Source organism: Urocampus carinirostris, chromosome 14 (genome assembly GCF_059441175.1).
Source record: "Urocampus carinirostris isolate Australia breed hairy pipefish chromosome 14, RoL_Ucar_1.0, whole genome shotgun sequence".
Lineage (NCBI taxonomy): Eukaryota > Metazoa > Chordata > Actinopteri > Syngnathiformes > Syngnathidae > Urocampus > Urocampus carinirostris.
This window is the reverse complement of record NC_142362.1, coordinates 32,482,372-32,497,335: the sequence shown is the minus strand read 5'-3', so window position 1 is coordinate 32,497,335 and position 14,964 is coordinate 32,482,372. Positions and strand designations below refer to the sequence as shown.

The window sequence follows — 14,964 nt, the reverse complement described above, 5'->3', positions numbered from 1 at the left end:
GATCAAGATGGCATCTCTCAAAGAGGGATAAAAACCGTTGATATTGCTGCCTAAGAAGTAATCTTTGGGCCTTATTACTAGGGAGGCACCAAAATTTTGGCCCGGACAGTTTGTCTGCCGAAAATCAGCGAACGTGTATTTTCAGTTTTCAGGGTTTTTGGGGTGCTTGAGATCCTTCAAAATGCTTTCATTTTAACGTTGTGTTTTCAATGTTTGAAAAAAGGGTTGAATTTTGGGTGAAGTGCTTGTAAATGCCTAAATTTCTTGCCATGTTTCTCTGCAGTCTGACTCGATAGACCACACATGAAATGACAAAAACTAAAACAAGTCTGCTTAAAAATGACGCCGACTGTTTTCTAGTGGCTTTGCTTTGCCATTGGATTTATTTTTCCCTCGTGATTAACGGCAGATGGCATTAGTTTTTACGGCATCGTCCAATGAAGCATCATCGCCCCGCGAATGGGTCGCATCCGAGAAGACGGACATGCTTCACCTAAACAGGGCACTATGAAATGTGCAAACGTGCAAGAGGATACATTTGTTGCAAGAATACAAACAGCACCTGGATATAATCTTTGGCGTTAAGGTACTTTTAGGGATAAAATCATACAAGGGCACTTTTAAACTATAATTAAACTATAATTTCCCTTACAACACTCGAGATTAAAAATAGCATATGTAAATGGAAGTTATATTTGTGGCTCTGCAAAACACGTGATTCACACTAGATTTTTTTCTTTTAACGGTACTTGCGAAATTGAAAATTTGCCTTTGAAAGTGTACGACCCTTGCATATAATAAATTGCATGCTAACATCCATCCATCCATCAATTACCTGTACCGCTTATCCTCAGTAGAGTAGTAAGGGTACTGGAGCCCATCCCAGCTGTCTTGACGCTGCTATGGTTAGTTAGTGTGTAAAAGGGAAAAGTGTGAAGCACATTGTAAAGCACTAACGGAGGTCTTCATTGACTTGAAAAGCACTATATAAATGCAGACTATTTACATTTACATGTTCGAGCAGTTGGCAGGGGACACCCTGAAATGGTTGCCTTCCAGTCGCAGGGCACACAGAGACAGACAATTCACTCGCTTATTCACACCTAGGGACAATTTGGACCAGTCAATTAACCTTTTTTGGAATGTGGGAGAAAACCGTAGTGCTCAGAGGAAACCCACGCAAGCACAGGGAGAACATTTAAACTGCGCACAGGAAGACTGGTGGCTGGGTTTTATCCCGTGACCTCAGAACTGTGCCACGGGTGCGCAAACCACTCAGCTGCCGTGCCCCGCATGCTAACATTTCGTACTTTGTGCGTCTTCAGCTTCTACTCTTTTGTGTTGAATCCGGATGTCACCTTTTTGGCCAATGACACGATGTCTGCCGGCCCAGTTGCCCATTTCACGGAGCTTCCCGAAACTCCACTTCTCACCCTTAATATGATTACACCAGAGGGCTGGATGGTGCAGGCCCTGCGTAGTCCCCATGACTTGGATAATATCCACTTAAAAGGGGTATGTTGCCTCGCTTCTACCTGAAATGAAGGTATACTTAAGATTTGTTTGTTTAAGAAACAAATGTATATCACAACAGGTGAGCGGCACGGTAACAGCAGAGTATGAGCTCGAGCACCTCTTGCTTGAGGGTCACTGTTTCGACCTGTCGACTGGCCAGCCTCCCCGCGGACTGCAGTTTACCCTGGGAATGAGTCGAGACCCGCTCATGTATGACACCATCGTCATGGCTAATTTGGTCAGTGTAAAGAAATATAGCGTTGCCAAGCCAAAAAAATATCAAATGGTCGTTATTCATGTTTTCAATGTTAACTTATATATAGCTGCATATATAAGAAGGAGAAAAATATTCCTACGGTATTGATGAATAAAGTACTTGGAGCAACATGCCTCTAAAAACTGTTAGTGGCCGCAATAAGTCCTAACCGATCATAGCTATCTCATCCCCTGAAGTACATAGACACTGTTAAGTTTAAACTTTAGTAGACACTCAAAATACGGTAATAAGACATTAATGCATTTTAAACTTGAAAGGAGGATCCGAAAATAGGGCCCTCAGATAAGAAAATTCCATCCCTTGCTAAAGTCCTCCTCAGAGCCCTCTTTTTTTTTTAAATCTTCAAGGTTATGAAAAAAAGATTAGCCCTAAAGAGTGTGGATATCGAAGAATAGCAACATTACTCGCCGTGGCAATGATGTAATAGTCAAAACAAGGAAAAACAGTGAGTCAAAACAAGAACTGCCATCTCATGAAATCTCCGTTGCACTCGTCCAACAGTAAAAAAAAAAAAAAAAAATATATATATATATATATATATATATATATATATATATATATATATATATATATATATATATATATACAGTGCATCCGGAAAGTATTCACAGCGCTTCACTTTTTCCACATTTTGTTATGTTACAGCCTCATTCCAAATTGTATCAATTTAATCTCTTATCTCAAAATTCTACACAAAATACTTCATTATGACAATGTGAAAAATTTTTTTTTTACTTTTTTTGAATTCATTAAAAATAGAAAACTAAGATATCACATTTACATAAGTATTCACAGCCTTTGCTTAATACTTTGTTGATCCACCTTTGGCAGCAAATACAGCCTCAAGTCTTTTTGAATATGATCCCACAAGTTTAGCACACCTATCTTTGGGCAGTTTTGCCCATTCTTCTTTGCAATAAGTCTCAAGCTCAATCAGGTTGGATGGGAGACGTTTGTGCACAGCCATTTTCAGATCTCTCCAGAGATGTTCGATTGGATTCAAGTCTGGACTCTGGCTGGGCCACTCCAGGACATTCACGGAGTGGTTCTGAAGCCAATCTTTTGAGATCTTGGCTGTGTGCTTTGGGTCGTTGTCCTGCTGAAAAATGAACCTTCGCCCCAGCCTGAGGTCAAGAGCGCTCTGGATCAGGTTTTCATCCAGGATATCTCTATATATTGCTGCATTCATTCTTCCTTCTATCTTGACTAGTCTGCCAGTTCCTGCTGCTGAAAAACATCCCCACAGCATGATGCTGCCACCACCATGCTTCACTGTAGGGATGGTATTGGCCTGGTGATGAGCGGTGCCTGGTTTCCTACAAACATGGCGCCTGGCATTCACACCAAAGAGTTCAATCTTTGTCTCATCAGACCAGAGAATTGTGTTTCTCATGGTCTGAGAGTCATTCAGGTGCTTTTTGGCAAATTCCAGATGGCCTTCCATGTTCCTTTTACTAAGGAGTGGCTTTCGTCTGGCCACTCTACCATACAGGCCTGATTGGTGGATTGCTGCAGAGATGGTTGTCCTTCTGGAAGGCTCTCCTCTCTCCACAGAGGAACGCTGGAGCTCTGACAAAGTGACCATCAGGTTCTTGGTCACCCCCCTGACTAAGGCCCTTCTTCCCCGATCGCTCAGTTTAGAAGGCCGGCCAGCTCTAGGAAAAGTCCTGGTGGTTCCAACTGTCTTCCATTTATGAATAATGGAGGCCACTGTGCTCATTGGGACCTTCAAAGCAGCAGAAATTTTTCTGTATCCTTCCCCACATTTGTGCCTCAAGACAATCCTGTCTCGCATGTCTACAGACAGTTCTTTTGACTTCATGCTTGGTGTTTGTGCTCTGACATGCACACTCATCTGTGGACCTTATATAGACAGGTGTCTGCCTTTCCAAATCATGTCCAATTAACTGAATTTACTGCAGGTGGACTCCAATTAAGCTCTAGAAAGATCTCAAGGATGATCAGTGGAAAAAAGATGCACCTGAGCTCAATTTTGAGCTTCATGGCAAAGGCTGTGAATACTTATGTAAATGTGATTTCTTAGTTTTCTATTTTTAATAAATTAAAAAAAAAGTAAAAAAAAAAGACTTTTTCACATTGTCATAATGGAGTATTTTGTATAGAATTTTGAGATAAGAGATTGAATTAATACAATTTGGAATGAGGCTGTAACATAACAAAAATTCCATCCCTTCCTAAAGCTCTCCTCGGATCCCCCTCTTTTTGTTAAATCTTCAAGGTTAGAAAAAGCAGATCAGCCCTAGCCTGGTGTGGAATCAAAGAACAGCAACATGATTGGCCGATAGCGACAATGAAGCAATCGTCAAAACAATGTCCAATAATAACAAACTTATTAAACGTACTTGGAAACGTAAAATGTTTATTCATAAATGAATATCGTTGCTGCTATTATAAAAGTTATTTTCTACAATTTTTTGACATACTTCTGCAAAAAAGTGCCAAAAGTTGCTAAAAAGCGACTTGAAAAGTTTGTCCACCTATGATCTAAAGTCATACCAAAAATTGTGCTCAATGGCCACCGGTATTACTATTGCTAATCTGTCTAATGAGGCGTCCGCTAGCATTAGGTGCTGTTAGATGTGCAACCATTTAGGTCCTAGTCTATTTGCTAACGCCAGCAACCATTTCAGGGACGCTTGCTGCATTAGCGGTGGGCCGTTTCTCTAATTTCGGTTATGAACAACAATTGTATATTTTTTTTTTACCTTTTTTATGCTGACATTCTTTTATCACGCTTATTGGGGGGCAGAACCCTGAGCGAAACTATAAAATACACGAAGTGGAAACATTTATTTATTTGATTATTTAATTGTCTATTTTTTACTCAAGAATAAACCTAATTTACAGGCTCAAATATTTGTACTTTATAAGCGTTTTTTTTTACAAATAAATTGTCAAATTATAATATTAAATCTAATTTTGCTGGTTTTTTTGCACAATTTTATGAATTGAGGACCCGATCCACTTCACTAGATATGATACTTTGCTGCGATCATGAAAAAGTTATGGAAAACTGCTTTTACTTCTGGGCCTCTGCCACAGAAACCATATATGTTTTCATTAGCAAACATTTTTGACAAAGTTCCAGGCAGCGCCGAAGACCCACAAGTATTCTCCAAATAGGTTTAGCAGGTAGGGTGGTCTACTTTGTTGGCGATAAAAAACATTTTCCTCTGTTAAGCCAATCAGAATGCAGGACACAATGCCTGATGAAAATCCACAAAGCGGTGAACCTCAGCGAGCGATTACTGTCGCGAGTTGGCTCTGTATTTGTCTTTCAAGTCTTTACTATGTATTTATCCTGGAGTGCCTTTTCTAATTTTGGTGTAACCGATGTTCACACCGTTTTTATCAATAACAATGGAGAAAATTGAGATTAAAAAAGGACTGTTAATCAGTATTCATAGTGATATAGGATTCCATGATATTTACAATTTGTGCTGTTTGTTTTGCAACAGGGGTATTTCCAACTAAAAGCCAGTCCTGGTGCCTGGCTGCTCAGGCTGCGTGAAGGACGATCAGAGGACATATACCAGATCGTGTCGTAAGTGTTCACCACCCTGTCCCTATTCTTTCCCTTCCAAAAACACGGTTTCAAAAGGTCAAGTAACGAGACTGCTAGGTGTCTTGAGCAGACCCCCCTCGGCACAAACTGTTTTTAGCTGCCAGATAACAGAAGCTGTGAAAGCCCATCACTATGGTAACATGGAGAGCTGCTGACATTATCGGAGTTTCAGGTTTGGCTGAATGCAGGGACTCGCGCTCTCATCACAGAGGGAGGGACTAGCCATGTAGAATGAGCGCCCAGCTCTTACAGGAAGAGTGTGTAATATTTTACCACTAAATGCCTCTCTATTATGTGTTGCAGGGGTCTCCAACATGGTGCCTGCGGACACCAGGCTGCCCCTTGAAGGCAGCTAAGGTGACCGCGGACCTGTTTTGAAAATAGCCTACCAGTGCTGGGTCATTTTGATTTTCTAGTAATTGCTTGTTTTAGTGGTTGACTGAGTCTATTCAACCCTACTTAAAATAATTAACTAGTAACAACATAGTAATAATATAATTAGTTATTATTGCATATCAAACAGGGGTGCTCTTTGCAATAATGAGACACAAAGAGAAAAAGGTTGGACACCCCTTGTGTGGTGCTACAGAAAAGCGTGTAAAAACAAAGACGATTAGAAACAAATGAGAATCAAAGTGACCAAAAAGACAGTTTTTTTTTTCATTTTTTGACCATTCTGTAATGAAAATAAAAGAAAAGAAAAATAATGATGAAAAAATAAAAGTTAAAAAAAAAGAAGTCAAGAAAAAGGATACAAAGGATGAATGAATAAGTAAAAAGAAAAGAAATAATCTAAGAGAAAAGTAGAGAGTGGAAAACATAAAAAAGAAGAAAATTAAGAAAAAAATAAAGTAAAAGGGAAAAATGAGAAAGAAAAGGAAAGAAAAAAGAAAAGAGAGAAAGAAAAAAAAAGAACAGAATAAAGGAAAAAAATAAGAAGATACAGAAAAAGATGAGGAAAATAAAAGAAAAGGGAGAAAACAAGCAAGAAAAAAGGAAGATGGCAGCTCTCTATGTGACCCTCATCTGATGTCAAATAAACAATAATTCATCATCTTAAGGGATTACCAAAAATACAGGTTAATACTGAAGTTCATGTCCTTTTACCTATTCTTTGATTGATTGGTTGACATTTCAATTCATATTGTTCTTTTTTTCATAATGAATTAAGTTGTGTTTTCACTACTAGGAGGCGCTCAATATTACACACAGTCCCTTTAAAGACAAGACACGGGGGTGGGTTTTGTATGTCACTCACCTGGTCACACGTCTCACCATTTACCCCGCACTTTGTGTTTGGAGGCAGCGGGATGCGTTTGGCGCATCGAAGCGTAGATGCCGGAGGATGTGCGTACGAGCCGATAGAGCGCTGGCCTCTAATTTGTGTGAGTTGTGCCAACGCTGGGACTTTAAAGAAACTTGTAGTAGCCCTTTCTGTCAAGGCGATAATGGCCCAAATCCTACTCATCCGTGGCTGTGTGTCTTCACGGGTAGTGCGCATTCCGCAGGGTCCTCCATTCCTCGTGACCCTATACAATCACAGGTACTGTCTTCCGTGGCTCGGAAGATTTAGGACGAGCACAAGTCTGGGTTCCTGCGGAAAATCATACAGGACATGTCGAGATTTATTCCCCAATCCTCCAGGTGAAGCAAAAAGGTGATGTCATTTTTCACCTTGACAGTGTCATTATTCTTGTGGTTAGCGGGCACTTTGCTCCGCTTTGGTGGCTGATCACAGTCCAGTGTCCGGGCACCCTTTGGTGCCGGTTCTGACACTCGTGATTGAGATGGCCTGCGCTCCATTCCTCTCGGAAATCATGCCCACTGATTTCGGGGCGCTTTTTACACAAATCCTAAAGCGTCCGTTCTCAAATGGGCATATATTAAGGCAATTTAAAGAGACACTGTAATAGTTTACCACTAGATGTCACTGTGTTGTGTAGTGCAACCAAAAACAATTGCTAAAGGACAAGAAAGAATCCAAACGACAAAGACTCAATGTGACATAAAAGTCAAGTCATGTTTTTTTGTATAGCCTTTAATCACAGAGTTTCAAAGGGCTGCATAGAACACAGATGATTGCAAACCACAGACTATTATTGCACCATCCCCTGATATAAAACCTACACGAAGGCAAGGAAAAACTCAAAAACCTCAACATGAGGAAAATTAAGAAATCTCGAGAAGGGACTGCACATGAGATAATCCCTCTTCCAGGATGACCAGGCTGCAATGGATGTTCCAATAACAAATAATACACAGATACAATATCTTATGAAATATAGGTCATTCATAAGCTATAGAATAGAAGTGTGTTTTAAGCTTAGATTTAAACCACTCTTTTTCTTCTATTATTTTTTTATTAAACTATTTAGATTTGATAGAATGTAAAAGCAAGAAAGAAAGAAGAAAAACCACAAAAAGAAGAAAAATAAGAAAAGGATAAAGGAAAAAAATATAGAAAAGCCTAAAACGTTCGTTCTCAAATGGGCGTTTCTGAAGGCACTTTAACACTGCGTAATATTTGACCACTAGATGCAACTAATTCAAGTGCTCTAAAGCACAAGGAAAAATCCAAACTACAGAGACTCTCAGTGACCATGTATTATAAGTTTTCTTATTTTGTTTCTTACAGCCTTTCATGGAGAAATTAATAAAAAGAAATAAACAATAGAATTAAAAAAAACAAGAAAAAAGGAAAGAAAAGTGGGGGAAAAAAGAACAAAAGAAAAGGAAAAAGCATAAAAAAATGAAGGAAAGAATGAAAGCCCTAAAACGTTCATTCTCAAATGGAGTATATGAAGGCCCTTTAAAGAAACAATGCTTAATAATTGACCACTAGATGTCACTGCATTTTGCAGTGCAAGCGAAAACAAGTCTTACAAAGCACAAGAAAGAAATCGAACTACGGAGACTCAAAGTAACCATAAAGCACCACATTTCGTCTAATTTTTTCAGCCTTTCATGAAGAAATTAAAAAGTTAAGTAAATATTGTTTTTAAAAAGCAAGAGAAAAAGAAGTAAAGAAAGACAAAAATGAAAAAGTGGAAGTAAAAGAAATGGCAAAAGAAATGAAGGGAAAAATAAAAAAGAAAGACCTAAGCAATGAATCTCAAATGGGTGTATGTAAAGGCACTTTGAAGGGACACTGCGTAATTTTTGATCGCTAGATGTCACTGTATTGTGTAGTGCAACCAAAAACAAGTGCTTCAAAGTTTAAAGAAGCATCCAAACTACTGAGACCTAAAGTGACCAGACAGCACCATTTTTCTTATTATTTTTGCCGAGCCTTTCACAAGATTTTTTTCTTGGAGGATATACACTTAGCGCAGGGCTTTTTTTACAGGTGCTTGAAATCCTTGAAACTGCGTGAACTTTGATGTTGTGTTTTCAAGAATTTAAAAGTGCTTCAATTTTGGGTGGGGTGCTTGTAAATGGTTGAAATTGTTGCCATGTTTCTCAACAAGACAGCTTGAAAGAATGATGCCGGATTTGCTCTTTGGTGACTTTTCTTTGCCATTGCATTTCTTCTCCCCTGGTATTTGTTTGTATGGCATTGTCCTATAAAGCGTCATTGCTCCCTACTATATAAGACAGGTGCATGCTACACCTAAACAGGGCACAAAATGTCTTAGTGCAAGGATTATGTATCAATTATCAACATTTATTATGGCCCAAGCAAAAAATTAAGCTAGCGTTTCCCAGTGGTAAATTGTTATGGGAAGAACTTCGTGCAACTGTAAACGTAAGCCACATATAACCGTATTTTTTACCCAACACCTATATGGGAAGACAGTAGTCTCAAAAATATTTACACACTTGTAAAGATTCACAAGTATATTCATAATTTTCTCAAGATTTAAAAATCTAATGTCTTGATAAATGTACACACAAAGTTGAAATTTGCGTTTGTAAATCACTGATACATTTGTGGATCTGCAAAATACATATCTCACACTGGATTTCTTTTTTTAATGGTACTGTAGAAATGGGAAAATAGGCTTTAAAATTCCTTTAGAAAATTACCTAAAATCAGCAATATTATCTTCAACCCACCATATATTTTGCTATTTGTACTGGTTAGAGGCATACGTGGCTAAAGAAATAGCTCATCGTCATTGCATCAATAAAAAAATCTTGAAAAAATCGGCACTAAAGCCATTCCGGCCAAAAACAAATGCTACAATTAGTTCACCCCAAAACTAAGCCATTTGTCTTCATGATAAGGTCCATTTTGTGTTTTCAATGTCTTACTCTGCATCTTAGGCTATAAGTCAGCATTAGACTCAGTAAATCGCACCTGCCAAAACACACTAGTCGCCATTCTTCTACTCAATGGCTGTGAAAGGCCAGTCCCACACGATCGATACTGCTCCGACGTTTTCATTTAATCGGCCGTCTTATACACGGCAGATGGCAAGTACTAATGGAGAAAATACAGGTTATGTCTTTTTTAATTATGATGGATGGTAATGGAGTAAGTCTTCGTGTCACAGAATAATACCATAATGATGATCCACACTCCTATTTTAGACGATTTGAAATTGAATAAAACACAATTCACAGTCATAAAATTGTCATGTAAAATATTTACTGCTTTACAATGATCAATGTCTATGCTTAAATCATAGACATTTGTGATTTTTAATCCAGTAATCCCTCGGTTACGGTGGGCAATGGGGAACCCCTTGCAAAAAGGGAAAATCCGCCAAGTAGCGACTGCCTTCCATAGAAGCCCCCAAGGGTCAATCTTACTAACACAGTGTTGGACTGTAACAAAATATCTACTTTTGATCTACAAATAAAAACACAGAACACAGAATTACAGTTGAAAGGAAGGTCTTTGTTGTCATTATACATAAGTACAGCTAAATTGGGACAGCACGGCGGCGCAACGGTTAGCGCGTGTGCGGCATAGTTCTGAAGTCACGGGATCGAACCTTCCTGTGTGTTTGTATGTTCTACCTGTGCTTGCATAGGTTTCCTCCGAGTATTCCGGTTTCCTCCCACATTCTAAAAGCATGCATTTCAGGGTAATTGGCCGGTCCAAATTGTCCCTAAGTGTGAGTGAGCAAGTGAGATGTCTGTCTCTGTGTGCCCTGCGACTGGCTAGTAACCAGTTCAGGGTGTCCCCTGCCCACTGCCCGAAGATAGCTGGGATGGGCTCCAGCACCACTGGGACCCTACTCAGGATAAGTTGAGAAGGTATTGGATAGATGGACATCTAAATTGGAGGGTTTCACCTCTCAGTGTATGAAAGCAATTTAGAGAGCGGATGGCTAGGAGCATGCTATCACCGGCTATCCTCGGATTGAGCTAGGTCTCCTCGAAGATTAAAATACATCCGTCCTGAATGCAGCGGTTCTCTAAGAGTTGTAGCTCCAGGTCATCCGTTTAATGCGTAACAGAGCTGGCCTTGGTGTGATACAGGCTTGGCAGGAGTGGCTTGTTACTTAGCCGTAGTAGTAGGCCAGACCTGCAGCACCGCCTTCTCGCAATGCCATCTTAGTCCCTTCTTGGACCCGATAACAATCCACCGAGCACCCATTGTGCTCTCCCTCAGACTTTAATTCAATTGATGAATTTCCTTACAATGTAACGAGCTGCTAAGAGCGCTGAATCCTAGCCACCGGACCACGAGCGATGTAATGGATTAAAAGGCATTTGATCTTATGTCATCATCACATTATTTTTATTCATGGTACCAGAGACAAATGTTAATTGTGTTGCCTATTCCACATGTTACAATGACATTAAATTCCATTCTTCTATTCTAAGCATTGTAAGTGACAAACGCTGTTGAATGATAAAAACAATTTCTTGCAACTTAAATTATGAACACAATACCAACATTAATTGTACAATGTATGTCTTTCATGTCCTTCAAAGTCCAATTCATATTCAGATACACCAGAGAGGTGTTGCTCTCATTGTGCTTTTATGTGTTTATTTAATATCTTTCAGGATGAATTTCTATTTTCTCCGTTTTCTTACATTTGTCTTGCACTGTGAGTAAAAATAGTGTGATGGTGAGATAAAATCAAATGCCTTTTCGTATGTCATCTATATCACTGGTGGTCCATTGGTTACGATTTGGAGCCCTCAGCCCAGCAACCTGGTTTTGATTCCCGTTGCAACCAAAGCTTTGCAGTTGTGATGAGCGTTTTGTTTTCGACAGATTAATTTTTTTCACAAATACTTTGTGTTCTTTTTTTAGTAAAAAAAAATGTGCGCAATACATGAAGAAATGCGGTACATTAACTTTGAGTCAAGTACTAATTTGTATACCTGCTGTTCGTAAGCAAATGATCTCCTAAACAAGTCTCTCAAGGGCCATGCTGATTAAACCGAAGGATTACCTGTTAATGATAATTGACTTAAGGTGTATGAAATTGTTTTCCTTTGCTCAAATTCTGATGCTTACTGTCAATTCCTTGTGTGCCCGCTGATATTGACAATTTTCATTGTTTTAATAGGCACGACGGAACCGATTCTCCAGGAGATGATGGCGACGTTATTGCGTTGCTCAATAGCTTCAACAGTAAGATCATTAAAGTCAGGGTGAGTGTGTTTTTGTACTTTTTTTCCCCACATTTTAATTAGTTGCAGTAAACTGTGCCTTCAAATTTCAAGATTTTGCCAATGTGTCAAGTACGCCAGTGTCGCTTTAGCATCTCATGCTGGTATGCGACTGCTAACTTGTAACAATAGCGTCACTGTTGCTGGTTGTTAGCCGCAATGCTAGCACCATAGCTACTACTTGTTAAGGCGAGGGCCACTAGCACTAGCAGCTGGTGCTGTTAGCATTTTCTCTACACTCCAAAACGATATTAACCCATTGCAAGAATATTTAGGTTTTTATTAAATGCATTTTTTCAGTTTTTTTACGATATTTTACCTTGTTTCTTGGAGAAGGCTTAAAATGTTATTTTTCTCGTGTGGGGTTTTGTTGATCTTGTTTTGAATTTGAATGTATCTTGCCCACTAGATAAGAAATAATAGGGGTAGGCACCTACAGTAAACTTTTGTGCTTCAGTATATTTTCTTTGGGCTCAATATTACGAATGTATTATATTATTGTATTTTACATCTAATTGGTACTAATAGATCCGTTTTTTTAACCATTAGTTGATGTTGTGCGCTGTCCAAATAAAAAAATCCTACAGTGTCAAGCTGATGGTAGATAGTTTTCTACTTATTATAGGGATATTTTCAACCATGTGCCTAATTATATTGACATTAGAACAACTACATCATGTCAGGAATCAGAACAGGATTAGGACCCAAACGCGTGATGTTCTCACACAAGCCTTTTATTTTACGGGAAATAGGGAGTCATGCACGTTAGGCAGCGGTCTGGCGTGGAAAGACAGGAAGCCAGAAACCGACGAGATCGATTCCAACTGCCAGAGTTGATATCAGACAGATGTGGTCGATACTGGACAGGACGGGCAGACAGGATTGATAATGAAACAGGATATCGACAATAAACAGGACAAACAAGACGGGAACAAAAACTGGAGAGACTAATGAACAGGACAAAAATAGACTGGAACGAAACTGGTAACCGATATTAAACAGGGCAACAATAAACGGGAACAATACCGTACTGGAAATACCAACAGGAAGACAGGACCGAGTCAGAACCCACGTCTTGCGGGGCAGAGGTTTGTTGACGGACTGACAAACTAAGAGAGAGCGCACTGAGCTTTAAAAGACAGAAAGCCAATCTGTTAATGAGATGCAGCTGGCGTCACATTGGAGGTGCCACTTGGGCGCCATGGCAACCGTGACACATAGAGAATAAGAAACATTTTTTTCCTTCAGTTAAGTTTTGATTTTTTGCAATGTTTTCAAGTTTTCAATTAAAGTAATGTAAAAATAAATATTCAGAAAGTGTTTAAAAGTGGTGTCCTTAATTTCAAAAATATTCTACTTACTGACGCTATCTTCTGACTGATATCATTGCAGCTTCTGTCAACTGACTGTCTGCCCCGTGCACGTACATGTCTCTCTTAGACACCCTCAAATAAACTCTTCCCTTTTTTTGTGTGGCTTGGGTTGGCATATGTATTTGAAATTGTTCTCAATTTGACCATTTTTGTCTTTCATAAATTAAAACAGCAAGCACGCCCGTGAAATAACTTTCCAAAACACCCCTCCCTCCCGCCTCCTTGAGCGTAATGCCCTTTGTGGCAGTAGCATCAATGATAGCATTAAGATAGGCACAGTGGGAAAAAATATACACAAAGGCTCTTTGAACTTAGTTGGTAATTGTTAAAGCATACTTTATAAGAAATATAAAAACAATTTTAAAATAAGGACACTTTAACCTACACACCCCACCTTTACTTCAATTAAAATGTCCGTTTTTATTTATTTTTTATTTAATTTAGTGTGAAATAAATTTGGTCATAAGAGTACCGTCCCAAGATTGTTTTTTTTTTCTTAATTTAAAATAAATCATGATTAAAGACTTTTAAAGATTTTTTTTTTTTTTTTTTTTTTTTTTTTTTAAAGGATAATTGTGGTTTCTGTCGCCAATCAATCTCAAAAAGAAAAACAAATATTATACTTACTAAACTTTAACAGCCACATTAAATCCATAACATCATCGGCCTTTTACCATCTCAAAAACATTGCCAGAATCGGGTATACTGTCTAAACCAGACTTAGAGAAACTTATTCATGCATTTATCTCTGGCAGGTTAGACTACTGTAACAGCATTCTGACTGGACTTTCTAAACGAGCTGTAAGACAGCTGCAGAATATCCAGAACGCTGCTGCTCAGGTCCTGACTAGAACCAGGAAGTATGACCATATTATTCCTGTGCTCAGGTCTCTGCACTGGCTTCCTGTCGCTCAGAGAATATACTTTAAAACAGCTCTGCTCGTGTATAAGTCTCTTCATGGTCTAGCACCAAAGTACATCTGTGACATGTTGGTCCCATATGAACCGTCTCGGACCCTGAGAACCTCAGGGACAGGCCTTCTGCTGGTGCCCAGAGCCAGGACTAAACAGGGTGAAGCTGCGTTTCAGTTCCATGCAGCTAAACTCTGGAATAGTCTTCCTGATGACGCCAGATAGGCGTCTACTCTGACAGTGTTTAAGTGCAGGCTGAAAACAGCTCTGTCCAACTGTGCATACAACTGAAAGGGTTCTATCTGCACTCTTCACTTTTACTTTATTTTAATTTATTGATTTTATTATGTTTTATCTGTGGCTTTAATGCATTTTTAAAAACACATTTTAAAATTTCAATGTGTTTCTTCTATGTTTTAACTGTAATTGTGTGTTTTCAACCTGTCTCTTTGCCATTTCTTTAAAGCACTTTGAATTGTGCTATACAAATAAACTTGCCTTGCCTTGCCTTACTGGCCGATAATCAACCCACCAATTCATCTTTCAAGGCCCCTCTTACTAAGATTTCCATATTTGTCAAACAGACAGTGTGTGTTATTTAGCACCTCCTAGGTGTAAAAAAACTAATCCATTGGAAAAAATAATGATTTTAATAATAAGCACCACGATAATAACCATTAGAAATCCTTGATTTATTTTTTTAAATATTCGTAGTTTGAGAA

At 38.8% G+C, this 14,964-nt stretch overlaps 1 protein-coding gene across 3 annotated transcripts in view; it reads left to right on the top strand.

Annotated features, from left to right (window-relative positions):
• The window catches only part of uggt2 (UDP-glucose glycoprotein glucosyltransferase 2), an 84,683-nt gene that overhangs the window by 38,225 nt on the left and 31,494 nt on the right, over positions 1-14,964 (top strand). For all 3 annotated transcript variants that reach the window (XM_088352174.1, XM_088352173.1, XM_088352175.1), the window contains 4 exons: positions 1,326-1,515; positions 1,595-1,753; positions 5,272-5,357; positions 11,855-11,939. In XM_088352174.1, the coding sequence (XP_088208300.1) occupies positions 1,326-1,515; positions 1,595-1,753; positions 5,272-5,357; positions 11,855-11,939 (520 nt within the window). The remainder of the gene's footprint in view (positions 1-1,325; positions 1,516-1,594; positions 1,754-5,271; positions 5,358-11,854; positions 11,940-14,964) is intronic.